Source organism: Globicephala melas, chromosome X (genome assembly GCF_963455315.2).
Source record: "Globicephala melas chromosome X, mGloMel1.2, whole genome shotgun sequence".
Taxonomy (NCBI): domain Eukaryota; kingdom Metazoa; phylum Chordata; class Mammalia; order Artiodactyla; family Delphinidae; genus Globicephala; species Globicephala melas.
In genome coordinates this window covers 2011430-2039090 of record NC_083335.1, presented here as the reverse complement: position 1 = coordinate 2039090, position 27661 = coordinate 2011430, and the positions used below count along the sequence as shown (strand labels likewise).

Genomic DNA, 27661 nt, shown 5'->3' with positions numbered 1-27661 from the left:
TTCCCAGCGAGCGCTCCTCACTTACACAGAGACCGGCAGGAGGCAGAGCCCAAGGCTGCATGGCCTTGGCTCAGTTATGCGGCCTCTATGCCCCGCCTCCCAGTATCCAAAGTGGGGATGACGATGATGAGTCGCTACCTCAGAGTCGAGGCTGGAGTTGATACGGGTGCCTGGCACACAGTAAGTGCTCAATAAACACTCACCACTGGGCCTTCCCTGGCGGTGCAGTGGTTAAGACTCCGCGCTTCCACTGCAGGGGGCAGGGTTTCAATCCGTGGTCTGGAACTAGATCCCGCATGCCACAGATTCGCTCCAGGACAGAGCGTGTGGCCCACCCTGTGTGGCCCAGAATGAGGGAGACATCTTCTTGTGATGCCCACAGGGCTCCCCCCTCAAACCCAGTCTGGTCCCTGACACCTGGGAAGGCCAGTCCTCTGGCCCCGGCTCCAGACTCAACAGCAGCTCAGCACCTCCCCAGCCCGGACAAGGGCGCTCTCAGGCCCCCACCCCGCCAGCGGCTCATCGCAGCTCAAAGACCGAGGCCCAGCTCTCACCTCACCAGGCTCCAGTCTGATCCGTCCCTCCGGCGCAGCCTCAGTACCGGAGCACCTGCTCTTCCCTGAGCCCGAAATGCTCCCACGGCCTGGGTCACCCAAAGCTTTCTTCTCGCAAACTGCCCCCCCCAGATGGGAAGGGCTCGGAGGGATGAACGGCGACGCCGCTGCCCGACCTGGGGGTCTCCCGTCTCCCTGCTCCTAGATGGGCAGGGTAGGCCTCTCCCCCAGGCTAGGATGTCCCTGGGGCAGGATTTGGGAGGGGGGAGGAGAAATGGTTTTGAGCAGCTGCCCCAGGTGCTGAAGGATCAACAGGTGGCTGATGGACGTGGAAAAATGCGACTGTGGCGCCTCCTGCTGGCGGAAGATCAAATTGCGCCCTGTGTCACTGCGGCCGGAGCTGGGGCCGGACTCTGACTCCACAGCGAGGATGTGGCTGCAGCCTGGGCTGGAAGAGCTGGCTGTCTCCGAAGGAGTGTGGTTGCTTCTGGAAGGCTGGCTCTGGCACTCCTGATCAGGCCTCCCTGAGCAGCCAGCTGCTACCTTCCCCGGGCGGATCATTCCCACCGCCTGAGTAAGCCCACTCCCTCCACTGCAGGACCTCCTGCGTGACGGTGGGCACCTTGGCCGGTGGGCTCAGCGCCTGGCACAGAGTAGAGGCCCAATCAATGTTGATGGCAAAGCGAGAAAACGTGAGTGTGCTGGGAGGCCAATGTGAACAACCAAAAGAGGGGAGGAGAGCCAGAGAAGGGGACGTCTGAGGTGGCAGGACAGGTCGTTGGAGGTGAAGAGGCCAAGCTGTAGAGACCGGGCCAAGGTTATGGCAGCCTGAGGTCCCCCGGGCTATGGACAGAGAAAGGGGAGCTGGCGTGGTGGGACCACATTGTGTGACACCAAAGCCTAGAGCAAAGGATGGCCTAGAATTGGCCGTGGGGACAGAGGGGGAAGCTGCCTACCCCTCGGGACTTGCCCCGGGCTCAGGGGCCTGCGCGGCTGTGCACGGAAGGGGGTGGGAGGATGCTGGGAGGAGAACTCCGGAGAGAGACTTGTGCGTGGCTACCCTCCTCAGCGGAAGCCCGGCCCCTGCTCCAGCCCCACCCCCGAGACCCAGGCCAGCCCTGCTCTGGGCCTCGCCATCTCCCTTCAGATCCCAAAGGTCGACGTGGAGAGGTGTCTTCTCCAGCAGGCTCTGCGATGAAGGCTGGAAGGGACCAGTGGGCAGGGGTGACGGTGGGACAAAGGGGTGGCCAGCTCAGCCAGAACCGTGAGGGTGTTGCTTCTGCCCTGACCGGGGCCGAGGAGAGGCCCTAGGAGCCTTCCCCTCATGGGTGCAGGACAAAGGCCAAGCGGAGCCAGTAAAGGCCTGGTGCCCAGCAAGGCCGGGCTCTGGAGCCCTACCCGATCCAGAATGGGGGTGTGAGGGGCAGGGGCTGCACAGACCAGAACACCAGCCACCGTTCTTCACACCGGAAGCCACGACCCACCCAGCCCGGGGTCCCCAGGGCCTGGAGCCCAGCGGTGCCAAAGCCACGACCCAGCACAGAGGTTGAGGCCCCAGCAGCGCCCCCTCCTGGACGAGGGGCCCCTCCTCCAGCCTCAGAGACGGGCTGCTGAGGCTTTCGGTGCAAGGCGTGCTCTGGGAATGCTCTGTCCGGCCACGGCCACGGGAAGCAGGGGAAGGAAGGGAGACGGAGGGGGGGCGGGGAGGGGGGTGAAGACAGCCCGGAACTCTGGTTGCCCTCCTGGCTACAGCACCCGGGGCTCCACTCGCCCCTGAGCCCGGCCCAGGGCCCCAGAGCCACACGCAGGCCAACCTCGAGGGTGGCAGAGCTGGCCAGCTCGGCTGCCTCTTGCCGGCACGTCGGGGAGTGGGGACAGGAAGTTCTTGGACAACCCGGAGCTTGTCTGCTGTGATGGGGGGAGCAGAAGTTCGGGTGGTGACGGGCGAGGTGGCCTGCCTCCTTGGTTTCCTTCCCAGCCCTCATCCCTCCCCCCAGCTCACCACTGCCCATTGCTCTGTCTGTCTTTATTGATTTGGGGAAGACTGGAGGGAGGCTGGAGGGCCACGACACAAGCAGGACCACCCACAGTCAGCAAAGCACAGAACAGCACGGGAAGGACAGCCCCTGGGCCTCTTGGTCTCTAGACGGGGTGTGGCAGCGACAGGGGAGGGAAATCTGTGGACGTGCCCCAACAGCGCCCACCCCAGTGCCCTGCACCACACCCACAGGGCTCAAGCTCTACCGCAGAGGTGCCCTGGGGCGGGAGGGGGAGGTGGGGGGGACTGAAAGGGTCCATTGGAAGGGAGTCTGGGGGTCCGTGCGCTCAGCCTGGGGTGGAGAAGAAGAGAGAAGCACAGGGAAGGGGGCAGTCAGGAGGCGCCCCTGGCCTGCCCTGCACCCCCCTGCTCCCGGCCCAGGCTCTCAGCAGAGGTGCTCACTGGGCCCCTCGAGGACCCTCACGCCAGCGGCACGGCCTGCCCCCCACCTCTCTGTCTCATCCACTTCTTGGGGACCCCGGCTCCTCCCCTCTTTCGGTGCTCTCCGCCCTCAGCCCGCTACTCTGTGGGGCCCACCCTGCTGAGCTCTTGGCCACACGGGGCCTGCCACCCCCTGAGCTCAGCGAGGAGCCAGGTCCCCGCGGGCGCAGGGCTCACCCCCACGCACCTGGGTGTCACCACTTGGGGGGCTGGCCAGTGCGGAGGCCCGGGTGGCCGTGGCTCATCACCCTCCGTCCCGAGGCGTCCTCCCCCTCCGGGGTCTGCCCCAGCTTGCGGATGTGGCGCAGGAAGGAGGTAGCATTGAACGCTCGCTGCAGGGAGAGGGGTGTCAGGCCGTGTCCCGGCCCTGGTCCCAAGACTTCGAGGACCGTAAAGACCACTGGCGGCCCAGACCATCCTCGTGAGGCTGACGGACGGGGCGGGCAGCCTCGAGCCGGGTCCCCAGGCCCCTCCCCACACTGACCTTCCAGTGGGTCCGGGCAAAATTCTTCTGGATCTGCTCACTAACTGAGCCCAGGATGTCCTTGTCAAAGGCTGTATCCCCGGAGATCCTAGGGCAAGGCCAAAGGTCAGTGAGGGGTGGGGGTCTCTGAGGGTGTGGACCCTCTGGTCCCAGGACAGCTCAGCAGGGGTCCCGCTCACCAAAGATGCTGTAAGGCCTGCTGGCAGGTGAACCTTTTCTGGGGATCTCGCTCCAGAAGGTGCCGGATGAAGTCTTTGGCTGGGACAGGGAAACCAGGTCAGCCCGCCCCATCCCCACGGCCCCACGGCCCTCCCCGCTCCCTGAGCTTGGGGTCAGCCTCAAGTTCACCTGATTCTGAGATGTCATCCCAAAAGGGAGAGTCAAACTCGTAGCTGGCCCTCAGGATCTGGCTGAAGAGTTCGGGGTCGCTCTCATCATAGAAGGGGGGGTACCCACACAGCCTGGCACCCACAGATGAATCACCCAGCTGTCCAAACCTCCCCGACCCAGCAGGGGGCAGGCAGGCAGAAGAAGAGCCTTCCCAGTGGTCACTCACAGGATGTAGGAGATGACACCCAGGGCCCACACATCTACGGCCTTCCCGTAGGGTTTCTGCTCCAAGAGCTCCGGGGCTGGGGGCCAGAGACAGACAGACGCACGCCCGCGCACACGCACAGCACGCCTTCAGTGCTGCCGGGCTCAGCCTAGTGCACCCCAGGAGTGGCCCACCGCCTGCCCTGCCCCTGGCACCTCGGCTCCCACAGGGTACCCCGGCCCCCGGCGAGCCTCAGGGCGCCCCCCTCACTTACCCACATAGCCCGGGGTCCCACAGGCGGTGCCTAGCATGTTGCCAGCCTGGATTTTGGAGAGGCCAAAGTCAGAGACCATGATCTTGGAGTCCTCGAAGGGCGTGGCATAGAGGAGGTTTTCAGGCTGTGACACACCGATGTCAGAGAGAACACCGGCTCAGCCGTGGCGTGGTCCCCGGGGCTGGGCGCCCGCAAGTCCCCCAGACCCGTGGTGCACAGGGACGCGGGGCAAGGCCTGGGTGGGCGGGCAGGAGGGCAGAGGCACCTTGAGGTCTCGGTGCACGATGCCCAGGCTGTGCAGGTAGGAGACGGCACCAAGGACCTGCCCCACCAGGTGGCTGGCGTCCTTCTCCGTGTACGAGCCGCGCTCCATGATGCGATCGAACAGCTCGCCCCCCGTCACCCTGGTGGGGCAGGGGCTCAGCTGACCCGGCCCCCCGGCCCCGCCCACCCCCGCCTGACCCCGCCCTCCTCACAGCTCCATGGCCAGATAGAGGTGGGAAGGGCTCTCGTGGACGTCCTCCAGAGCCACGATGTTGGGGTGGCTGACCCTGCAACGGCAAGAAAAAGCCCCTTACGGGCCGCCACGGCCCCCTCTGGACCCCCAGGGAAGCCCTTCACCCTCTTCTCTTCCTCCCGCCCCTGCCCCCTACCCTACCATGGGCCGCCCCTGCCGGTCCAGCAAGGCAGAGCCCCCGGCCAGGCCTTTCTGGGGACACGGAGGAGGCAGGGCGCTCCACCCCAGGAGGCTCCCAGCCACTGCGAGGCGCACACCTGCGGAGCACCGCGATCTCGTTCTCCACCAGGGCCTCCTTGCCTCGAAGGGCCTTCTTGGGGATGCACTTGAGGGCGACAAGGTGTGAGGAGCCCCGCTCCTGGGCCAGCACCACCTCGGAGAAAGCGCCCCTGCGGCAGAGGGGGAGGCAGGAAGGGAGGGGAAAGGCGAGGAGGAGGGCGGGGCGCGAGAGCAGAGGCGGGGAGGGAGAAGGGCCCCCTTAGCCGAAGGAGATGGGGAAGCCCTCCCCGTCCCATGCCACCCATCCCCCCACACAGACACACACATTCACTCTCACGCGCGCGCGCGCGCGCGCACACACACACACACTCACGAGCCGAGCTTCTCCCGGATCTCATAGACGCTGCTGATGTCCTCCGTCTGTTTCTTGAGCAGCAGCATGTCTGGGGGTGCAAGGAGAGGTGGAGGGAAGCTCCCTGAGCGAGGGGCAGCCCCGTCCCCCAAAACCCAGATCCGGCAGTGCCTCAGCCACCCTCAGCCACAGCCCCACTCAGGAACACAGGTCCCACACACCCTCCCCCAGCCCGTTACATCTCGCCCCTCCCCCACTGTCCAGGTCCGCACTCCCAGGTGGACGCCTCCAGCGAGGCCGCCGCATAAACTCCTCCCCCTCCCAGATACGGCCACGATCCGACGCCCCGCGACCTGGCACCCCGACGACGATCAGCGCCCAGAGACCCCCTCTCCGCCCCCACACAACCTAGTCAGCCGCGATTGGCCGCCTTCCAGAAGGCTCCGTGCCCCCGCCCCCGGCCCCTCCAGGCTCACTCCCATCCGCAGCGCCCAGAGGCGCCCCCGGTCGCCCCCAAGCCTAGACCTGCCACCCACGGCCCAGCGCCCACAGGCACGCGCCCCCCAGGCCACCGACCCGCCCTAGATGCACCTGCGACCCCCGCGCACAGCCGCCCGCCACGGCCACCCACGCGGCCGCCCGGCTCAGCCCAGCCCTCGGCGCCTCGCGGCGGGAGGGACTCGGCAGCCCGGGCCTCCCGCGTCCCGAGCTGCGTGAGCCGCGCTAGTGCCGGCCGGGGGCGCGCCGGGCGTGACAGGTGTGCGCCGGGCCTGCCGTGGCCCGGGACACTGCACGCCCCCGCCAGCGCGCGCCCGCGCCCCGGAGCGCCGGGTGCGGACCTGGAGCCGAGGCGAAGCCGCAGCGTCGCCTAGCGCAGTAGCCACCGCGCCGAGCCCCCCGCCCGCGCCCCGGCGGCCCCGCCCCCCTCCGCGCGCGCCCCCGCCGCCCGCTGGCGGCCGAGCACGCGGTGGCCGAGCGCGGCCGCGGCACTGCAGGGCGCCTTGTAAGGCAATCGGCCGGCGCCGGCCGCCCCCGCCTCTCTCCTTTGTCATTCGTGCGGGTTCCCGCCGGCTCCAGCTCCTCCCGGCGGCCTGACTGGGCCGGCCCCAGGGCCTTTGCACCACCGGTGTCCTCCACACAGAAGTCTCTTCACCCACATGTTGACCTGGCTCTCTGGGTGCCTTCGGGTCTCTGCTCTAATGTCCTCTCTGCAGACAGGGCATCCAGGCCACTTGACCTAAAACAGCCTCCTTCCCTAGCCCCAGCCCTGCCACTGCCACTTCTGCCACCTTGGCCTGAACCCCCATCAGCACTCAGTTGGAGGACAGCAAAAGCCTCCTCGCTGGGCTCCCCCTGCCCTCTGCCTGCACCCTTAACCTCTCCAACCGGCAGTTTCTTCCCCACCGAGCAGCCAGAGCTTCCTTTTATTGAGATCATGTCACCCCTGAGCTCCAAACCCTCCCACGGCTCTTCGTGTCACTCCAAACCAAAGCATGAGTCCTTACAGGGGCTTAAGAGTTCTGCGTGATTGGTCCCTCTTCCCCATCATTGCTTTGGCCCCTCTCCACCCACTCCCCCCCCCCCTTGCTCAAGCAGCTCCAGCCACACTGGCTTCTTAACTGGTCCTCAAGCACACCACACATGCACCCGCCCCAGGGCCTTTGCACTCACTGCCTCTCTGCCTGGAACACTCTTCACTCAGGTATCTGTTTGGCTTGCTCCCTCACTCCATCAGGTCTCAACTCAAATGTCACCTCTTCAAAGAGGCCTCAGCTGTCCCCCTCCAACACATTCTATATAGTAATCACCCCGCCTGCCCTGTCTGAAGAGCCTGCACCTCTGCAAAATCACCTTCTTTGGCTTGTCTTCCTCAGCAAAGCATCCACTCCCAGAGAGTGTCTCTGTCAACTTGGCCCAGGAGAATCACTCAGGAAATAAGTGCTTGGTGAATGAATCCAATCCTTCATCCAACAATTAGTGGATTTGTCCCATCCAGTCTCATCTCGGTTCTGGCGCCCCTCCCAGGGAGTCCAGGTCCCACCAAGGATGGGGGCAACAGGTGTCCTGGCTGTTACCAAGAGTACATCCACACAGGCCATTGTTGGAGGGGCTCCATGGAATCTCAGGGCCCGGGAGTAACCTGCTGGCTCTATCTTTGCAGGGGTCTCTAGGCCCCCGGCCTGACACAAAGTCTTCAAGAGGGTCTACGGGGCAGGCAAAGGTTTTTAAAAATCATCTCTCCAGACCTCAGCTCCTACATGTCCTCTGTTCAAAATGGCGGGTCTGAGAAGGCCCCCTCAGGTTCCCTTTCCCAACCACCCCTCCCAGTTCCTTCGAGAAGGCTCCAGGGGCCTCAGCACTCGGAAGCATGGGCCCCACTCCCAACTGCTCAAATCTGTGAACAGGGTTTCCTAGATCTTACATCTAAAAGAGAAAAAAAGATAGGAATGGAACCGACAGTGAACCCCATCTCATGCTGGCGGTAAGTCCTATTTGTTTATGGACACTTGGACAAATTGACACAAACCAAAGCCCCATCTTATTTGCTTGTTTCATAATTATGCATCCACATGTCGAATCCACTGCCCTGTGGTCACAGGTCCTAACAAGAAATGTAATTGGTGTTTTGGAGAAGTACGATGATGCATGAGTAATAAAAGGCTTCCCACGTGGAGAAGGACAGCAAAGGAGACCGCTCTGGGGGGCAGCAGATGGAAAGTGGAGGCAGGAGGAAAAGGACCCACTTCCAAAGTGAGCCTGTGGCATCAAAATCAGGAAGTGGAAGTGTAAAAAGTGATCTCACAGTTTTTGTTTTAAATCAGTATTTACAATACACTGGAAATGACACCCTTCACGACTGTTGAAACATCCGTTGAAATACTGTAGATGTCAACTTCAAAAAACACATGTGTGTGTGTTAGAGGGTGGTGGATGCAGAGCTTTTCAAAATCCTTTCAGGGGATGCCTTACAGAAAAATGAACGCAAAGTGGATCACAGACCTAAATGTAAAATGCCAAACTTCTAGAAGAAAACATAGGAGAAAATCTGTCTTACCTTGGGCTTGGTGATGAGTTTGGGGATGCAATATGAAAAGCATGGTCCATTAAAGAAGAAATGATAAATTGGACTGTATCACAATGTGACATGTTAGCTCTGTAAACAACACTGTTAAGAGAATGAGAGAAAACGAGAGAGAATGAGAAGACAAGCCACAGCTTGGGGAGAAATCTTTGCAAAACACATATCTGATATAGGACTGGCACCTAAACTATATAAGGAATTCCTAAAACTCAATAACAACACAAACAACCCAATTTAAAAATGGGCCAAAGCAATCAGAGAAGAAAAAGAACTAAAAGGAATACAAATTGGAAAAGAAGAAGTAAAACTGTCACGGTTTGCAGATGACATGATACTATACATAGAAAATCCTAAAGATGCCACCAGAAAACTACTAGAGCTAATCAATGAATTTGGTAAGGTTGCAGGATACAAAATTAATGCACAGAAATCACTTGCATTCCTATACACTAACAACAAAAGATCAGAAAGAGAAATTAAGGAAACAATCCCATTCACCATTGCAACAAAAAGAATAAAATACCTAGGAATAAACCTACCTAAGGAGGTAAAAGACCTGTATGCAGAAAACTATAAGACACTGATGAAAGAAATCAAAGATGACACAAACAGATGGAGAGATATACCATGTTCTTGGATTGGAAGAATCAATATTGTGAAAATGACTCTACTACCCAAAGCAATCTACAGATTCAATGCAATCCCTATCAAATTACCAGTGGCATTTTTTTACAGAACTAGAACAAAATATCTTAAAATTTGTGTGGAGACACAAAAGACCCCAAATAGCCAAAGCAGTCTTGAGGGAAAAAAACGGAGCTGGAGGAATCAGACTCCCTGACTTCAGACTATACTACAAAGCTACAGTAATCAAGACAATATGGTACTGGCACAAAAACAGAAATACAGATAAATGGGACAGGATAGAAAGCCCAGAGGTAAACCCATGCACATATGGTCACCTTACCTTTGATAAAGGAGGCACGAATATACAATGGAGAAAAGACAGCCTCTTCAATAAGTGGTGCTGGGAAAACTGGACAGCTACATGTAAAAGAATGAAATTAGAACACTCCCTAACACCACGAACAAAAATAGACTCAAAGTGGATTAAAGACCTAAATTTAAGACCGGACACTATAAAACTCTTAGAGGAAAACACGGGCAGAACACTGTATGACATAAATCACAGCAAGACCTTTTTTGATCCCCCTCCTAGAGTAATGGAAATAAAAACAAAAATAAAAAAATGGGACCTAATGTAACTTAAAAGCTTTTGCAAAGCAAAGGAAACTACAAACAAGACGAAAAGACAACCCTCAGAATGGGAGAAAATATTTGCAAATGAATCAACCAACAAAGGATCAATCTCCAAAATATATAAACAGCTCATACAGCTCCATATTAAAAAAACAAACAACCGAATCCAAAAATGGGCAGAAGACCTAAATAGACATTTCTCCAAAGAGGACATACAGATGGCCAAGAAGCACATGAAAAGCTGGCCAACATCACTAATTATTAGAGAAATGCAAATCAAAACTACAATGAGGTATCACCTCACACCAGTTAGAATAGGCATCATCAGAAAATCTACAAACAACAAATGCTGGAGAGGGTGTGGAGAAAAGGGAACCCTCTTGCACTGTTGGTGGGAATGTAAATTGATACAGCCACTATGGAGAACAGTATGGAGGTTCCTTAAAAAACTAAAAATAGAATTACCATACAACCCAGCAATCCCACTACTGGGCATATACTCAGAGAAAACCATAATTCAAAAAGACACATGCACCCCAGTGTTCATTGCAGCACTGTTTACAATAGCCAGGTCATGGAAGCAACCTAAATGCCCACCGACAGACGAATGGATAAAGATGATGTGGTACATATATACAATGGAATATTACTCAGCCGTACAAAGGAACAAAATTGGGTCATTTGTAGAGACGTGGATGGGTCTAGAGACTGTCATACAGAGTGAAGGAAGTCAGAAAGAGAAAAACAAATATCGTGTATTAATGCACATATGTGGAACCTAGAAAAATGGTACAGATGAACTGGTTTGCAGGGCAGAAATAGAGACACAGATGTAGAGAACAAACGTACGGACACCAAGGCATGAAAGTGGCGGAGGGGGGCTGGTGGTCGGATGAATTGGGAGATTGGGATTGACATATATGCACTAATATGTATAAAATGGATAACTAATAAGAACCTGTTGTATAACAAAATAAATAAAATAAAATTCAAAAAAAAATTTTTTTAAAAAGGGGGCCAAAGATCTGAACAGATACCTGACCAAAGAAGAAATACAGAGAACAAATAAGCATATGAAAAGAGGTTTAACGTCATATGTCATTAGGGAATTGCAAATTAAAACAACGATGAGACACCACTACACACCTCTGAGAATGGCCAAAATCTGGACCACTGACAACACCAAATGCTGGCGAGGATGTGGAGCTACGGGAACTCTCATTCATTGCTGGAGGGAATGCAAAATGGTGCGGCCAGTTTGGCTGTTTCTTACAAAACTAAACATACTCTTACCATACAGCAACCGCGCTCCTTGGTATTTTACTCGAAGGATTTGAAATTTTATGTCCACAGAAAAACGAGCACAAAATGTTCATAGCAGCGTTTTCAGAAGGGGCAAAACCTGGAGCAACCAAGATGTCCTTCATTAGGTGAATGTGTTCGTTTCTGCTGCTCAAAACGTGCACTTTAAAGAGATGGCAGAGCTATGGGCTCCTGGAGAAGGGCAGGTAGAGCATTTGTGTCTCAAAGGCCTGAGGAGCAAAAGGCAAGTTCCTTCTAGGATGACTTTGTTCCCTTAAGGCCAGAAAAAAAATTGTTTTCCCTCCGTACTTACAAGCCTCTTAAGATAAGGAGGGGAGGTTTGAGGAGTGGTAAAGGCTGGTGGGATGTGGATTCTTTCTGGAGCTCCACCTCTGATCCTGTACAGACTAGAGTTATAAAACAAGGAGGTTTTTTTTTCCTCAAAGAATTGAGTGGCCACCTCAGTGATATCAAAAGACTGACACACTCATTCACCTCATTCACCTATGTTGGAATGTTTTACTTGCCCTCATCTAGCTTAGGGGAGAAGGCCTCCTTCACCCCAAATTCCTATCAGCGATGGTTAGTTTAGTCAGACCAGTGGCCTCCCATTTTGGTAATTTATTTATAAACACTTTTGAGGATCCTCCCTGGGTTTAAGAAGCTCTCTGATCGTGGCCCTCGAGGCTGGCCTACAGCTTCACGTGGTCCCATTTCTAAAGGTAGCCTGACGAGAGCAGCTCCGCCAGGGACCTCTGCGTCCCAGGCAGCGGGGTTCACTTGAGAAACAACCTGGGGTGGAGGGGAGACCCCCTCTGGCTTGGGATTGAGGCAGGCTCCCACGGGCAAGAGCAATCATTTTTCTTGGCGGGTGCCTTCTCCGTGAGGGTCTCCAGCTTGGACTATTGTCTGGAATTCAGTGAGCAAGTTCCTTCCCAGCAGGGGGACGGGGCACTGAGGGACGGGGCACTGAGGGACGGGGCACTGAGGGACGGGGCACTCAGGGACGGGGCACTCAGGCATGAGCAGAGCTGATGTGTGAAGGTCCCACTTCCTAGCAAGCAGCTGCGGGGGGGCACGCTGAATTGCTTGGTCTTATCATACACGATTGGGAGGACGCGGGGCCTGAGCCATCAGTCAGCACAGACTAGGCGGCCCCCATAGCTGGTAAGAAAATAACCTTCCTACCGTCCGCGTCAAGGTTACCAGAGGCTCTTTACCGAAAGCTCGGTCTCTGTGCACCGGTGCCCAATCAAATCTTGGAGACAGAGTTTTGGGGGAAGTAGAAAAGGAGAGCTTTACTGCTCTGCCAGACAAAGGGGGGCACAGCGGGCTCCTGCCTCGAAAAGCTAAGTGTCCCCCGCCCACGAGGATTTGAGGAGGGGTTTTATAACAACGGTTCAAAGTCAGGGTTCCTGACAAGATCGGGGTGTGCGTAGGGCTTTCACTCCCTTAATCTCGCCTCAGGTGGTGTGTCCTGATCTGGAGGAGCTTCTCGGGTCCCTTTAATCTCGTCTCAGGTGGTTTCTTGGCCGCTTCTCCCTTGATCAGCAACTGTTCAGCTCTCCCTTTTGGAACCCAAGGAAGGTCACGGAGGCTGGACTCTTGCCTACAAGAAACGGGGGACAAAAGTGCCTCCGTGCCCGGGAGCCCCACAGGGCCCGCTCACTTTCAGCTCCTCCAGAGAAAGGACCAGGTGTCCTTGGGGAGCCAGGGAGGGTCCCGGGCCCCAACAGTCTTAGGTCCTCTCGGCCATCATTGGTTTGGGGGCTCAGAGTCCCCATCGGGACTGGGGGTGGTCCCACTTCCGGTGGCCCTCTCGTTTGCATGTCAGGCAGGATCCCAGTGGACTTTTCCCATACAGGGAGCATTTGTCCTTCCAGTGGCCGTCTTGGCCACACTTAAAACAGATCCTTTCCTGGCGAGACGGTGGCCCTGATCCAGGCTTCCTGGATCCTGTCCCCGTCATGGGCTTCTGTAAGGGAGGGTAACCCTGAGGTGGTGCAGGGGTTAGGGCTGCCACCAATAACTGTGCTTTTCGCTGAACCCTTTTTACCTCTTCAACCTTATCTCTATTGTTGAATACTCCAAAGGCCAAATCCGTGGGCTGATTCAGGGGTGTTTGGGGTCCCATAGCTGTCCAGATGTGGCGTTAGGGGTAAACAGGCCGGAAGACTGTCCCTCCTCAGAATTGGTGGGGGGGGGCCGGGTAGGAGTTCCTGGTTGTGGACCTCGGGGAGGTGGTCTCATAAGGGGATCACCTAAAACATCAGGCTCCCGTGGGGGAAGAAGGAACTTTGAAGGGATGTGAGCCAGGCACACCCGGCGGGAGCTCTTTAGACCTGGATCTTAGAACAGGGTCATGAACATTTGAACATATGGGACTCCCACCCCATCTACCTTTCCTTTACAGAACAGGTCCAGCTGCAAGACGGTATTGTCATTCAATGACCCGTTTTCTGGCCAGATCTCTTGGTCCCCTAGTTTGTACGGGGCCATGCAATATTGCAAAAGAAAATTAATTATTTTTCTTAAACCATCCTGTCTACATTTTCCCCAGCTATCTAATATGCATCTTAGTGGGGAGCTCTTTGGGAGTGGGAGGGTTGTCCCAACTATTCTGGAGAAGGGGTGGAGAGCAACAGGAACTGGGCCATCGCCCTCTTTTTGGCCTTTTATGGTCAGCCTGGGAACTGTCGTGGCACCTGTGGGGTGTCATTTAGCATGTTAATGCATTACAATGAGGCTCGAGGTCTGCTGGAAGTGAGTCTTCCACCATCTTGGGCCTAACTGGCTCTAACCAGTTTTTGTCGGATCCTGTTTTTCTCAATGGCTCCTCAGGCGTGGGCCATGGCTAGTGACTTTGTTCCCAAGAGGACAGGATGGGAAGGGGGAAGATTAAATTCAAAGTGGAGACACCTGGTGAACAAACAGGACCTCAGCCAGGTGACCCAGGTCGACACGGACAGTGGGAGTCGTGTTCAAAGCACGGAGTCTTGCTGGGATGTGATGAGAAGGGCACTTCGCCTCCGTGGTCCTCCTCTCAGTAAGCATCACCCTGTCTACTCATGACAGAAAACACCAGAAAAACCCTGAGGGGTCCTGCAGGACCTTCGCCACAACACCAAAAACGAGGACAGTCACGGCCCAGAGGAGCCTAAGAAGACACAACGCCGATGCAGTGTGGGATCATGGGGCAGAAAAAAGAGGTGAGGGGAAAGTCAAGGACATATGAATAAGACTCTGGACTTTAACCCTCCTTTTGTTGGCAGGGATCAGGCGTGTGGTCTTGGGCCACGTAATGTAAGGACTCTGGCCCCCTCGGTGTCATGTCTTCAGTACTGGCAGCTTCCAAGCTCCAGGACACAGGGCAAAAAAAAAAAAAAAAGACTCTGGATTTTAGCTGCTGATCATGTATAATATTGGTTGATTATTTTAACAAAGGGACCACACGATGGAGAGTGTTAGTAACAGGGGAAGCTGTGTGTAGGTGTGTGGGGACTCTCACTCCTATCTCTGCAGTTTGTGCATCTAAAGCTATTCTGTTAGAAAAAGTTTATTTAAAACATAAAAACGGGGACTTCCCTGTTGGTCCAGTGGTTAAGACTCCGCGCTTCCAATGCAGGGGGTGCGGCTTCGATCCCTGGTCGGGGAGCTAAGATCCCACACGCCTCGCGGCTAAAAATCCAAAACATAAAAAAAAAAAAAAAAACAGAAGCAATATTGTAATAAATTCAATAAAACTTTAAAATGGTCCGCATCCAAAAAAATCTTAAAAAAGAAAAACATAGAAAACGAATTTCAGAACCCTGTTGGGGGTTCTGCGTGGATGAACACAGCTGGCGGACCAGGGGTGCTGTGCAGGGGCCGCGGTGAGCAGGCCCCGGGCCTCTCAGGTTGCCCGCCCCCCAGCCTCCCGGGCAGCCTGCGCCTTTCTCCCCTTCCCAGCGGTTGGAAGCACAAAGCCCTTCAAGGTAGACTCCAGCCGTCCCTTTGTTCCCAGCTAATTCTAATTGCAAAGCTCCCCAAGCCTGGCAGCCTCCAAAGAGGCCCCCCCACCCCCGCACCCATCTCCAGCTGCGAGGTCCTCTAGGCATAACCAGTCGACCCGGGGCCGGACGCCCTCCCACCCCGCCCACTCCGAGGTCCACGGTCGCTGCAGGCACTGGGTCCAATCCCCAGCCCAAATCCCCAGGCCTCCCTGGACAATGGGAGCCCTCCCTCCCCGCCCCCCTTCCAGCTCTCCCCTCCCCTTCCTCCTCAGCTCCTACTCTCACCCCCAGCCTAACTGTGGCTTCTGCCTGGGCAACGCTTTGCTTCTCACCCGGGAGCGGCGGTAGGGCACACCCACCCCCTCGTGCACGTGCTTGGGAACCAGCCTCGAAGGGCCATCAATACCGGGGCCCGGCGCGGGGCAGCCTCCTGCCCTCAGCTGAGGGTCTGCCGCAGGGGTAGGGGGTGTTGGCAAATACACCTTTGCGAAGCCCTGAGAACCCACCGAGGGCTGGAAACCCCTCTGCCTCTGTTGGAACACTGTAGACGTCCCTATCAGTTGAGACACTCCTAAGGACTGCTCGGGTCAACACATCAGAGGCCAGAGTTCCGACCCCAGCTCCCACTTTGAGAAACTCCTGCCTGATCATCCCGCCAGAGGCGAGGATGTGTTCGTGAACCTCATGCATCTCCAAAGCCCAGCTCACCCCGTCTGGACACGGGAGGCGGTGCAGCTTGTGTGCAGGGGTCGAGGGCTCCCGAGTCTCCCTCTTTAGCCTCCTGGGCCAGGTGGCGGGTGAGCTGAATCCCACAGGATCGGAAGGAGGTGCGGGGAGGCGCAGCGCCCTCCAGCTCTGGAGAGCCCGTGGGCCAGCTCATGCCTGATCGCAAACGCCTTGGAGGAGATTGTAGGCTGATCTTCAGCAGAGAGGAAAGCACAGGGAAGAGCGTATAGGGGAGGAACCGGTCAGATCTCTGCTGCTGAGAGAAGCACGTGGTGCCCGGGCCACAGGAGGAGACCACACGGGGGCTGGGGAGGCAGGGGGTGGTCTCATCGCCCACTGGGGCAGACTGGCGAGGGGGAGGGAGCGAGGGTGTGGCCCTGTCGCACCCCCAGATGCGGAGGCCCGTGCTCCGAGCGGCTGGTGGTCCCTGGAGCGGCGGTAGCCGCTCTCTGCAGCCGGCTCGCCCTTCGCAGCTCTCTTCAGCCACCTCCAGCGAAGCCACCTCGCTCTTAGCAGCCTCTGAGCCCACAGAGACAATGGCAGCCGCAGGTGGCAGTTCCCCCCCCCCCGGTCCTGCCACTGGCCTTGGAACATGTCCCCTCCCGTCCTGGGCACGGCAGCCGAGGTCCCCACCCTTGCTTCTCAAGCTCCCTCGGCCTTGCTCGGTTCACCCTCTGCCGTCTTCAAAAGTGCCATTCCCAAAGTGCAATCAGCTCACCACGTCCTTCCCCAGCCCCTGCCTTCTCTCCCCACCGAGCTCCTCGGACAGGCAAGTTCTTAAATTCTTGAGTCTCCTGCCCCCGGCCACGGCCTCACTTCCCTGAGCTTCCCCTGGCGCCATCCGGCCTCTCCATCGAAGCCAGCCCTCACCCAGGTCACCGCCAGCTAATGAACCGCCCTCCCCTTGCAGGCGTCACACCCTCGGCCGCAAGCACGCCCTGCCCCTTCCCCTCCACTTACTCCACCGGATCCTCTTTCCCCTCTCAGACTGCATAGGGGTGCCTGCGGTTCACTGGGCCAGGCCCCTTCCCCCTCAGTCCTCGCCCTGAGGGTGGCCCCTGCTTCCCCAGGCCATCTACGGGTCACTCGTAGGCTGGGCCAGGGAAGACTCGAGATTGGGTCTCCCGAGGAGCACCGGGACCCCGCCCCCTCGAGGGTCCCCGAGCCCCCAGTGCCCCCGCTCCACCTAAACACTGGAGACCCCGCCTGTCTCCCACACAGGCCCGTTAAGGCTTGCCCCTCCCTCACCTAACAGGTTCAAGCTGGCTCAGGCCGGAACTGCTTTTCTTCCTAAAGCCGCCCGGATGGCTGAGGGTTTAGCTTAACGGGATGAGCCATCTGGGGACTGCAGCGTGGCGACTGGGGAGCCTGGGACTGGGGTCAGGGGTGGGGGCGGGCACACTTCACATCTCCAGCCGGGATAATGACCCCTTCCTTCCCCATCCTATGGCTACTCTTGGCCCTGGGAAATTCCGAACAGGCTGCTCAGCTGCTGATGGGGAAGCAGCTGAACAACCTTGCCCTTGCCGGGGAGGCCTGCAGGTCCCTGGGGAGAGAAGCACAGAGGGTGCGGAGCTGGGCCCTCTTAGCTGAGGCCTCTGGGGGAGGGTCTGTGCACCTACCAAGCACCAGGGGGCAGCCTTACCCTACTCCTGCCAGAGTCTCACGTAAGTCAGGCAGGGGTAGGGGTGGCAGGAATCCCTACCACCCTCCACTTTGGTGAAAAGGTGCGGCATCGCCCCTCGCTTGGGCAGGCGCCCCTCTGCCTGCTCAGGAGACTCACGGAGGCCTGTCACTCCAAGAGCTGGGGCCCTGACCCCCAGCTACCAGTGCTGTGTCCCTCAGGGAGGGCCGAATGGCAGGAGACAGGGTCTTGGCAAAGCCCCACAGCACACACCTGGAGGCATACCCACACCCCCGCCCCAGCCGTTCCCCGATTTGGCCAGCTGGGCCCAGCCCTGCAGGAGGCGGAAGCACCCTGCACCCCCTCTGGTGCAGGGGAGCCGGAAAGCTGTAGGCCTTGGTACCCAACAGTGGCCCAAGCTGCAGCTGGGAGTCAGAGAAGGGACCGAGATGGGACAGGCTGGAAGGAGGAGGAGGGAAGAGGTGGGGCAAGGATGTCGAGAAGGCAGCCAGGGTAGTGGCTGGCCTAGAACCGGGAAGGGCAGGTTAGGAGGGTCGACGTGAACCAGGTCCGGGTGAACCTGGGGTCAGGGGCGGTTCGGCTCCTGGGAAGGAGGTGCTGGCCGGCGCCCCAGGTAGCAGCCATCCAGCTTCCCGCTGGAGCGGCGTCGCCTCCTCGGGAGGAGGGCGGGAGGAGGTGGGCGGAGTGACGGGGAGGGCAGGCGGGAGGGAGGGACGGAGGAGGGGGAGGGGGAGCAGTCCAGTCGTGGGGGTGGGGCGACAGTGACATCATCCCGAAGTCGGTTCTTAAACGGCAGCCGGTCGGACCGGGGAGGAGAGGCAGGATCGCAGCGCGGTGGCGAGTCGCTGAGCCCGCCGCGGCCCCGAGAGCGGCTGGAGCCGCCGCCGCCGCCGCCAGGAAGGAGGGGCGAGCGCGCCTAGGCCGCCGCCGGGAGAGCCGCGGGCGAGCCGAGCAGCCGCGCGGGTCCGGGCCGGGGCGGGGGGCGCGGGCCGTAGGCCCCTGCTCCGGCCGCAGCTTGCAGACAGTGGGCTCCGGTGGGCTCCGGCTGCCACCCGCGCCCCGTTAGGCTGAGCCTCGGGCCGGCCGAACAACCGCCGCCGCCGCCGCCGCCGCCGCCGCCGCCGCCGCCACCGCGGGAGCTGCGGGCAGGAGCCTCGGGAGCCGCCGCCGCCGCCCGGCCGGGCCCCGCCGCCGCCCGCGCGCCCCCGGGCCCCCGACACACATGAGATTCTTCAGGCTCACTTTCAAGTGCTTCGTGGACTGCTTCTGACCGCGCCGCCCCCGCCGTCCCGCACCCCGCCCGCCGCCCGCCCGCCGCCCCGACCCCCGGTCCGGCCGCCCCCGGCCCCCGGCGGGCCCGCGCCTTCGGGCCCCCCCCAGTGCCGCCAGCGCCCCCGCCGCCCGCCCGCTCCCGCGGGGCGCCGCGCCCCCGGCCATGGCGAAGAAGAGCGCCAAGAACGGCATCTACAGCGTGTCCGGCGACGAGAAGAAGGGCCCCCTGATCGCGCCCGGGCCCGACGGGGCCCCGGCCAAGGCCGACGGCCCCGCGGGCCTGGGGGCGCCTGGCGGCCACCTGGCCGTGCCGCCGCGCGAGACCTGGACGCGCCAGATGGACTTCATCATGTCCTGCGTGGGCTTCGCCGTGGGCCTGGGCAACGTGTGGCGCTTCCCCTACCTGTGCTACAAGAACGGCGGAGGTGAGCGCGGGCCCCTCCCCCGCCTGCCGCCGGCCCCGCCGGGGCGCCCGTGCGAAGTCCAGGGGGTGGGGAGGCCCCCCCGGGACGGCCGGGGGCGGCCCCTCGCCCGCCGTCGCCGCGCGGTGGCCCAGCCGGGCGGTCTCCGCCCCCCCCCCCCCCCCCCCGGCCGGTCATGTGCCTGGCAGCGTGTGGGGGGAGGGGGCCGGCGAGCCTCCTGCCGAAAACGCCGAGCTGCCCCCACAGACTCTGGGCCCGAAGTGATTGGCCACCGAGGTGGCAAGACGAGGCCTCCCCCTTGGGGGGGCTTCCAGAGGTGAGGAGCCCTGGCTGCCCCCACAGGTCAGGCACACAAGTGGCACATTGTGTGGGCCCCCCACGTGTGCACACACGAACACACACACAATGGGCCACTCTGTCCCTCCCTCTGCTTTCCCCTCCCTTCCCTCCTCTCTTCTCTTCCCCTCTCTCCCCTTCCCTCCCCTCCCCTCCCTCCCCTCTAGCCTGGGCCTGGAACACTGGGTGCCTGAGCCAGGCTTGGGAAGCCTGCAGCCTGGGCCGCCTGGCGCCGCCGCTGGACACACTGCATGCACACCCCATGCCCGCCCCAGCCCAGCTTAGCAACAGCGATGGGCACGCGTGTGTCCTGTGACTGCAAAGCAGCACCAGGGTTGGTGGGAAGCCGCAGGGACTAGATGATGGACGGGTGGGAAACTGAGGCCCAGAGAGAAGGCCTTTGCCCAAGGTCACAAGCAAGAAGGATGCTGAGACCTGAAGCCAAGCTCAGCTTTTGAGTAGTGGAGAGTGCCGAGCGGGGGCAAGGGTAGGGGGCCTGGAGAGGAGAAGGGCTCCCCCACCCCCAGCCTGAAGTCCCTGCCAGCCTCCCCCAACCTTGTCTCCTGTCCTTGCTCATATGCCCTTTCAGACACCCTCCACTCTGCCCACTGGCAGACGACTGCTACCCACCTACCCACCCACCCGCTCCCCTGCACCTTCACACTTGCAGGAAAGAGTCTGGGTGCCGGCACAGTCCAGGACTCCCTTCCCCTCGCCCAAGCTCAGCACGTCCCCAGGCCTGAGCGCCGGCCACGGAGTGGCTTGTGTCCACAAGTGCATGTGTCCTCCGTGCCCGTTAGTTAGGTCACCGTAGCTGAGTAGGGGCAGAAGCCTTGTAGGGGACCCCCAGCCCAGGAAACAGGGCTCTAAGGCCCAGGGGCTGCCGTAGGCCCCTCGACACTCCACCTCCCCAAGACTGTTCACCTTGGGCCCCTGAGTCAGCAGCCACCCCTTGCACTGATTCACTCAGTGGGAAGTTATGATGGGCTCTGGGCGGAGCCTGAATCTGGGGCTCCACCCGCTTCCCAGGGCTTCTGAAAGCCAGGCTGGCTGGCCTGGCCTGGCTGAGGAGTTTGGGTCAAGTCCCCACCTGGCTAAGGGGCCACCCTGTGCAAGTGGCCACCTTGAGCTTCATCCCCCAGGTGTGTTCCTCATTCCCTACATCCTGATCGCCCTGGTCGGAGGAATCCCCATTTTCTTCTTGGAGATCTCGCTGGGCCAGTTCATGAAGGCCGGCAGCATCAACGTGTGGAACATCTGCCCCCTGTTCAAAGGTGAGCAGCCCCAGGCAGCCCCTCTCACCCTCTCCCTCCGGGACCTCTCCCCTTTCCCGCCACTGGGGCAAAGCTGGTACCCACTTGAGAAACCTCAAGTCTGAGCATCTCCTGTCTGAGCACCAGGCCTGGGATGCCCCCCAAGCTGTGAGGGAGAACCTGGAGGACATGCAGACCACCTGGCTGGCCTTGGGGAGGTGGAGACTAGAGTGGGGGATGGACCTCTCCACCAGGGCGAGAAAGCCCAGTCCCAGCAGCACCCGGGACAGGCCCTGCCGAGTATACTTGGCTCGCTGGGGCTGAAAAGAGGGTGGCTGGGCATGAGACGCGATGGCAGGAGAAGCCAGAGGGCCAGCCTAAGGAGCTGGGACGGGAGCCATTGAAAGTTCAGGGTCTGAAGGGAAGGACCAGTGGGCAGGGTTACCACCAAGCCCCTTCTGTGTGTGAGCAGTGTTCCCCCATCAGCTCAAGGCCCTAGGAGGTAGGTCCTACTGTTACCGTCCTCGTTGGCTGGGGCACAGAGAGGTGAAGTAAGTGACTGGCCAAGGTTGCCTCCTGAGAGGGTGACTGTCTCCCACGCTGCCCCAGGTCCCCAGAAAACCCCCAGCTGCTGGTACGGAAGGCCATTGGGTGGGGGGCAGGTGGAGGCATGGCCTTCCTTCAACCGTCATGGTGGCAGTGGGACCCAGAAGGGGACAGGTATGTGAGACTAGGGAAACAAGAGGACTTGACTCTCAGACGGGGGCAGGATGTGTGCTCTGCTTTGGGGCTGGGGAGGATGCAGGAGGTGAAGCAGGGCGGGGGCAGGGAGCAGGGGCTGATTTGGGGGGACAGATTGAGGAGTTAGCCTAGCGCTGGGGACACAGTGCAAGGGAGACTCCAAGGGGACTTGGAGAGGTCTGGTTGGACAGCAACAGAGAAGGATTTAGTTGCACGGATGGCGGGGGAGGGGGAGGACGGCAGATGCAGGGAGCAGGATGTTGGGGTCCAGCAGGGACCGCTGGCAGTGCCTGGCCATGTAGATAGTGGGGACGGTGGGGAACTGGCCAGAAAAGAGCCTGCATGGAAACTCTGCTCCTCTCCAGGCCTGGGCTACGCCTCCATGGTGATCGTCTTCTATTGCAACACCTACTACATCATGGTGCTGGCCTGGGGCTTCTATTATTTGGTGAAGTCCTTCACCACCACGCTGCCCTGGGCCACGTGTGGCCATACCTGGAACACTCCCGACTGTGTGGAGATCTTCCGCCACGAAGACTGTGCCAATGCCACCCTGGCCAACCTCACTTGTGACCAGCTTGCTGACCGCCGGTCCCCTGTCATCGAGTTCTGGGAGTGAGTCAGGCACCTCTGGGCCAGGCCCCGCCTGTCTCTCTGGTCTCCCACACGTAGCTCAAGTCTGCATGTGTGTGCGTGTGCACGCGCGCGTGTGTCGGGGCCCGCCCTGGGGGGATGAGGCCAGGGATGCGGAGCGGGCGGTGCCTGCCCACCTAGGGAGGGAAGCGGGGGGCTGCTGCTGGGCCTGCTGGGGATGGCGTGGGGCTGGACCGCCAGGGGCTCCAAGGCTCCGGGGACACAGACTGCAGCGACTTCAGGCTGCAGGCTTGGCCCGGGCTGGCCAGGTGCATGGGGGAGACCGGCTGGACGCAAGGGCTGAGGCAGCGGGGGTGGGGGGAGGGCGGGAGGCGCCACCCCAGGACCACCCCCAGTCTCCTGGCCGTTTGCTGGCACAGACCTCATGGGCTTTCCCTCCCCCAGGAACAAAGTCTTGCGGCTCTCCGGGGGCCTGGAGGTTCCGGGGGCCCTCAACTGGGAGGTGACCCTGTGTCTGCTGGCCTGCTGGGTGCTGGTCTACTTCTGTGTCTGGAAGGGGGTCAAGTCAACAGGAAAGGTACAGCCGGGGTGACGGCAGGGCTGGGGGCAGCACTGCCTGGGGGGGTGTAGCTGTATGCCAGCAAACACTGCTGCCACGGGAGGAGACGGCACCAGGGCCAGAGCCCGAGGAGGGGCAGGGACTTCAGTCCAGACCACTTGATCCCTACCCCGTGGCTGGAGAGTCCTCCCCACCCTGCGCCTCCAGGCCCGGCAGCCTTCCCTCCCGAGTGGAGGTGGAGAGGCCCAGGCAGCGGCTGCCCCTTCCCTGGGGTGGGGGGCATCCCTGGCTCGCCTTTCCTGTCTCGCCTTCCCTCCCTTCCAGTTCCTCTCGGTTCTGGCTCTGCGTCAGCTTTTGACCTTCTCGGTCTGTCTCTCTCACCTGCCTGTCTGCCCTCGGGGACCCAGCGGGGAGCGTGGACCCATCCCTCCCTCAGGGGCTCCCTGTCAGGTTGTGGGCACAACTGTGTGAACAGACACACAATAAGACAGCCTGCCGGTGGTTGCGGGACACGCAGGACACGGCCAGGTCTCTGGAGGGCGGGAGCGTTCCAGCAAGGTCCGCAGAGCAGCCGCTTGGCGCTGCTTGCGTGGGAGGCAGAGGCGTTTGCTGCCGTCTTGATCTTGCCTCTGTCTCTGGCTAGCTGAGTTCTAATCCCCGGCACCAAGGACCCCCGCCTCTCTGCAGACCAGGCCCTGGAGTCGGCACGGGAGGCGTGGGACCTGCGTGCGGGCTGCGGCCTCGCTCCCTGCCAGGGGAGGGCCCTGCCTCTCCCTCCCTCTGCAGCTGACCTGTGCTCGCCGTGGGGCTGCTGGTGCCCCAGCCAAGCACCCAGCTTCCTTTGGGAGGAGTCGTGGCTCTGATGAGTAGAAGGGGGTGCCACTGGGTGGCCTCCCTCCTCACCACTGAGCACACCGGCCAGCAGGGACGGTGGCCTTCCTGGCAGCCCTGCGCAGGCGGGGGAGGTGGGTGCCACAGGACCCCTCTGAGCACCCCCGCCCCCCAGGTCGTGTATTTCACCGCTACATTCCCCTACGTGGTCCTCGTTGTGCTGCTCGTGCGTGGAGTGCTGCTGCCTGGAGCCGTGGACGGCATCATCTACTATCTCAAGCCTGACTGGTCGAAGCTGGCGTCCCCTCAGGTGAGGCGGAGGTCGGGTGGGGGGACACTGTGCGGGAGCAGGCCGGCCTAGCAGCGCTCCTCACACCTGCTCTCCCCTCGCTTATCTCCAGGTATGGATAGATGCCGGGACCCAGATTTTCTTTTCTTACGCCATTGGCCTGGGGGCCCTCACGGCCCTGGGCAGCTACAATCGCTTCAACAACAACTGCTACAAGTAGGCACTACAGCCCTGCCACCCCTGCCCTGCCTGCCCGTGGGCAGCAGGCAGTCTCACCAGCCCACACGGTCCCCTCTGCCCCCAGGGATGCCATCATCCTCGCACTCATCAACAGCGGGACCAGCTTCTTTGCTGGCTTCGTGGTCTTCTCCATCCTGGGCTTCATGGCCACAGAGCAGGGCGTGCACATCTCCAAGGTGGCGGAATCAGGTAAAGACGCCCCAAGCCCCAGCCCGGCCTCCGGAGCAGCGGCAGCTGCTGTCGTAACGGACCGTGTACGCGAACGCACACAGAATGACGTTCTGAGAAATGAGAACAATTCAAACTCAATTTGTCACATCACTCTGGGCCAGGAGGCCTGGCTGAGCAGCTGCGAGGCACAGCTGTGCAGCCACCTCAGGCCAGGCCACGTGGAGCCCCGAGCCCCCATCCATCTGTATCCAGGGGCCTCGGGGTATGTCCTCACACTTGCCTGAGTGTTGTAGAGGGAAAGGTCGGCCTTTTCTGGGTCAGTGGTGATCTGCGACCACAGTAGCTGCCGGAACCCAGGTACAGAAGGCTGAGCCAGACACGCCACTCATGAGTACAGGTCTACCAAGGGCTTGCGGGGACCTTCCAGCCCCTGGTATGGCGCACGCGCGTGCAGACACACACACACACACACACACACACACACGAGGGCCCGAGTGGCCCGGCAGTGTCTTGACAGAAGTGGAAAGGCCCTTGGCCACAGGGTGCCCTGGCATCGTCCACTCCTCTGGTACCGTGGTGCAGGGTGGAGGGGGACAGGTCGTGGGTGGGGGGCTCCAGGTGTCCACACCCTGCCCCTTCCCCCTCAGGGCCTGGCCTGGCTTTCATCGCCTATCCCCGGGCCGTCACGCTGATGCCTGTGGCCCCGCTCTGGGCTGCTCTGTTCTTCTTCATGCTGCTGCTGCTTGGCCTTGACAGCCAGGTTTGAGAGGGGGGATGCAAGAGAGGGGGCTGGGAGGTGGGGGGGAGGGGGACTGGCGAGCAGAGGGCACACTGGGCAACGGGAGATGGCGGGTGGGTGGGGAGGGGCACGGCCTGAGTTGCCCGGCCACAGTTTGTAGGTGTGGAAGGCTTCATCACCGGCCTGCTGGACCTCCTCCCGGCCTCCTACTACTTCCGTTTCCAAAGAGAGATCTCCGTGGCCCTCTGCTGCGCCCTCTGCTTTGTCATTGATCTCTCCATGGTGACCGATGTGAGTGGGGGCAGGGTGAGGGATGCCCCTGGCCTCAGGCTGCCGGCTGCCACCTTCCCTGACCTGGCTCCATCCCCAGGGCGGGATGTATGTCTTCCAGCTGTTTGACTACTACTCAGCCAGCGGCACCACCCTGCTCTGGCAGGCCTTCTGGGAGTGCGTGGTGATCGCCTGGGTGTACGGTAGGTCTGGGCCGACAGGCAAGCCGGGGGTGCGGCACGGTCAGGGGTGGTACATCTCTAGCCCTGGCCCTCCGGCCTCACGTTACCCCAGGAGCCGACCGCTTCATGGACGACGTGGCCTGCATGATCGGGTACCGACCTTGCCCCTGGATGAAATGGTGCTGGTCTTTCTTCACCCCGCTGGTGTGCATGGTAAGGGCCGGGAGAGGCTGGGCAGGGCGAGGGACACCGAGGGCCCGCAGTGGTGGCTGCCGGCTGAGCGCGAGGCTTCTCGCCCGCAGGGCATCTTCATCTTCAACACGGTGTACTACAAGCCGCTGGTCTACAACAACACCTACGTGTACCCGTGGTGGGGCGAGGCCATGGGCTGGGGCTTCGCGCTCTCCTCCATGCTGTGTGTGCCCCTCCACCTCCTGGGCTGCCTCCTCAGGGCCAAGGGGACCGTGGCTGAGGTCAGTTCCCCGCGCCCCGTCTCCCGCACACCATCCCTCCCTCCCGTTGGGTGGAGACGTGACCTCCAGAGCGCCCTGCCCCTTCTCCCACCTGCCGGGAGGGACAGACCGTTGTGCCGGAGCCTCTGGGCCAGCTCGGAGGGGGGTGTACGGGAGGAGAGTTGGCCCTCCAGGGCCTCGCTCAGGTGGTGGCGGCGGAGGAGAGGCCTGTCCCTAGCCTCTGTTCTAGCAGCCACTCGGCCCTCCACTGAACCCCTATTTCCCTAGCGTAGGGAGCGGGGCCTGGTCAGGATGGGCGCGGCCCCGGGCCCCAGGTTGGTGGCAGGTGGCGGGAAGCGGAGAGAGGCCAGGGACAAGCAGGTGCCCCTCCCCAGGGACTCAAGGTGTCCCTCTCTCCCGCAGCGCTGGCAGCACCTGACGCAGCCCGTCTGGGGCCTCCACCACTTGGAGTACAGAGCTCAGGACTCGGATGTCAGGGGCCTGACCACCCTGACCCCAGTGTCTGAGAGCAGCAAGGTGGTGGTGGTGGAGAGCGTCATGTGACAGGTGCCCCGGCTCACATCACCAGCTCACCCTCTCGTAGCCATAGCAGCCCCTGCTCTAGCCCCCCACCCCCCCAGGGGGCTTGCCTTTCCCTGACACCTATGGGGTCTGCCGGGGGGGGAGGGGAGGAAGCACCAGAGTGCTTATAACTAAAATAACTTTTTCCATTTTTAATAAAATGCCAAAAATATCACAACCCACCAAAAATAGATGCCTCCCCCACCCCCCTTAACCAAGCTGGTGCACACGCTGCTTCCCAAGCCCTGCCGCCCGCCCTCCAGTGCCCGCTACCGTCACGTCTCACCTGACCCCACCAGGCCCTGCCTGCCTCTCTCCAGGCTCTGCCCAGCACACCCCTGGGTGGCCCCTCACCCCAGGGGCAGCAGTGGCAGCTCGGGGAACAGGGGGACTGGAGAGCAGAGGGGGCAGGCGAGGGGGGGGCAGCAGAACCAAGGCGAATATTTCAGCTGGGCTAGACCCCTCTCCCCGTCCCTTCTCTAGAAGCTTAGAGAGCCAGCCAGCAAGGGAACCTTCAGTTCCTGAGCCAGTTGCCACCAGTAGCAGTTGTGTGAGCTTGAGTGCATGTGTGCGTGAGTACGTAGGGTATAGACATAGATCTCCGTTTCTTAGCCAAGGTGAATACCAGGTGTAAATTGTGCCTGTGGGCAAATGAGGCTTGTATTTTGCACATTTTATAAAAACTTGAGGAGATTTCTGCTTGTATATTTCTAAGAGAAACACCCCAGCGTCCCTCTCCTTGCCACGCCCCACCCCTTTCAGCCCCTCTTACACCTCTGCCCCAGCCAAGGAGTGTGAATTTATAGATCTCATTTTCATAGGCAAAACAGAAGCTTCAAGCTGCCGAGTGTGTGAGTCTGTCGTGTGGGTATGCACGTGTAGTCCCTGGCCCCAGACTGGGGTGGGAAAAGTGCATGGTGGGGACCTCAGTGGGTGTCTGCACACTCCCCGCTCTACCCACAGGTCGGCAGGGTGAGCCGACGCAGGGTTCTGCGGGGGGATCCAGACCTGGGGCTGCTCACCCAGCATGCTCAGGCTGACCCACACCCTGCGCCCTGGGCCGGGCGCCCCTTCGGCAGGGATCTGAGGTGGGCATCCGTCCCCCGCCCCAGGGATCCTGCGCGCGGCTCCCACCTGCGAGCTTAAGGCTGACGCACTTTCCACGTCTCAAGTCCTCCGCGTAGCAGCTTCACTTAACCCACGTCTGTGTCACGTCCAATCCCGAGACAGCCGAGGGGGCCCTAGAAAGGCTTCCCTCACACCCTGACGTGGGCTGGAGGGGTGGGGGGCGGGTGAGGGCGGCGGTC

General features: G+C 60.5%; 2 protein-coding genes and 1 non-coding gene across 11 annotated transcripts; 2 read left to right on the top strand and 1 right to left on the bottom strand.

The window, feature by feature from the left end:
* Positions 1–203: 203 nt before the first annotated feature.
* Positions 204–19216, bottom strand: PNCK (pregnancy up-regulated nonubiquitous CaM kinase). Of its 9 annotated transcripts, XM_060293043.1 has the most exons (16): positions 19097–19216; positions 10903–14736; positions 9464–9540; positions 8470–8580; positions 7266–7482; positions 5436–5505; positions 5101–5232; positions 4803–4877; positions 4592–4730; positions 4327–4450; positions 4074–4149; positions 3866–3978; positions 3697–3775; positions 3518–3605; positions 3221–3365; positions 1657–2884 (listed from the first exon to the last, which is right to left on the bottom strand). In XM_060293043.1, the coding sequence occupies exons 6-15, from the start codon at positions 5501–5503 to the stop codon at positions 3228–3230; spliced, it is 1032 nt and encodes a 343-aa protein (XP_060149026.1). In that variant the 5' UTR covers positions 5504–5505; positions 7266–7482; positions 8470–8580; positions 9464–9540; positions 10903–14736; positions 19097–19216; the 3' UTR covers positions 1657–2884; positions 3221–3227. The 9 variants fall into 9 exon arrangements, with proteins under 9 accessions (XP_060149030.1, XP_060149026.1, XP_060149024.1 ...); XM_060293041.1 differs by lacking the exon at positions 7266–7482; XM_070044754.1 differs by lacking the exon at positions 7266–7482 and having other exon boundaries at positions 9464–10984; positions 12521–14736.
* Positions 14314–14427, top strand: LOC115849326 (small nucleolar RNA SNORA57). The gene has a single exon (XR_004037969.1). It is a non-coding gene; the product is annotated as a small nucleolar RNA SNORA57 (small nucleolar RNA).
* Positions 18819–27661, top strand: SLC6A8 (solute carrier family 6 member 8). The gene is made up of 13 exons (XM_030850461.2): positions 18819–19118; positions 20594–20725; positions 21811–22060; positions 22484–22616; positions 23605–23739; positions 23831–23934; positions 24023–24147; positions 24777–24889; positions 25022–25159; positions 25239–25341; positions 25433–25533; positions 25623–25793; positions 26196–27661. Exons 1-13 carry the CDS (start codon positions 18857–18859, stop codon positions 26334–26336), a joined length of 1908 nt encoding a protein of 635 aa, XP_030706321.2. The 5' UTR covers positions 18819–18856; the 3' UTR covers positions 26337–27661.

Coding starts and splice junctions, on each gene's coding strand:
- SLC6A8 (XM_030850461.2), top strand. CDS start 18,857: ATGGCGAAGAAGAGCGCCAAGAACGGCATCTACAGCGTGTCCGGCGAC. Junction 25,160..25,238: donor ATCTCTCCATGGTGACCGAT/GTGAGTGGGGGC, acceptor CTCCATCCCCAG/GGCGGGATGTATGTCTTCCA. Junction 25,342..25,432: donor GGTGATCGCCTGGGTGTACG/GTAGGTCTGGGC, acceptor ACGTTACCCCAG/GAGCCGACCGCTTCATGGAC.
- PNCK (XM_060293041.1), bottom strand. CDS start 8,512: ATGCTTTTCATATTGCATCCCCAAACTCATCACCAAGCCCAAG. Junction 4,451..4,591: donor TCGTGCACCGAGACCTCAAG/GTGCCTCTGCCC, acceptor GGTGTGTCACAG/CCTGAAAACCTCCTCTATGC. Junction 3,606..3,696: donor CAGGCCTTACAGCATCTTTG/GTGAGCGGGACC, acceptor GCCTTGCCCTAG/GATCTCCGGGGATACAGCCT.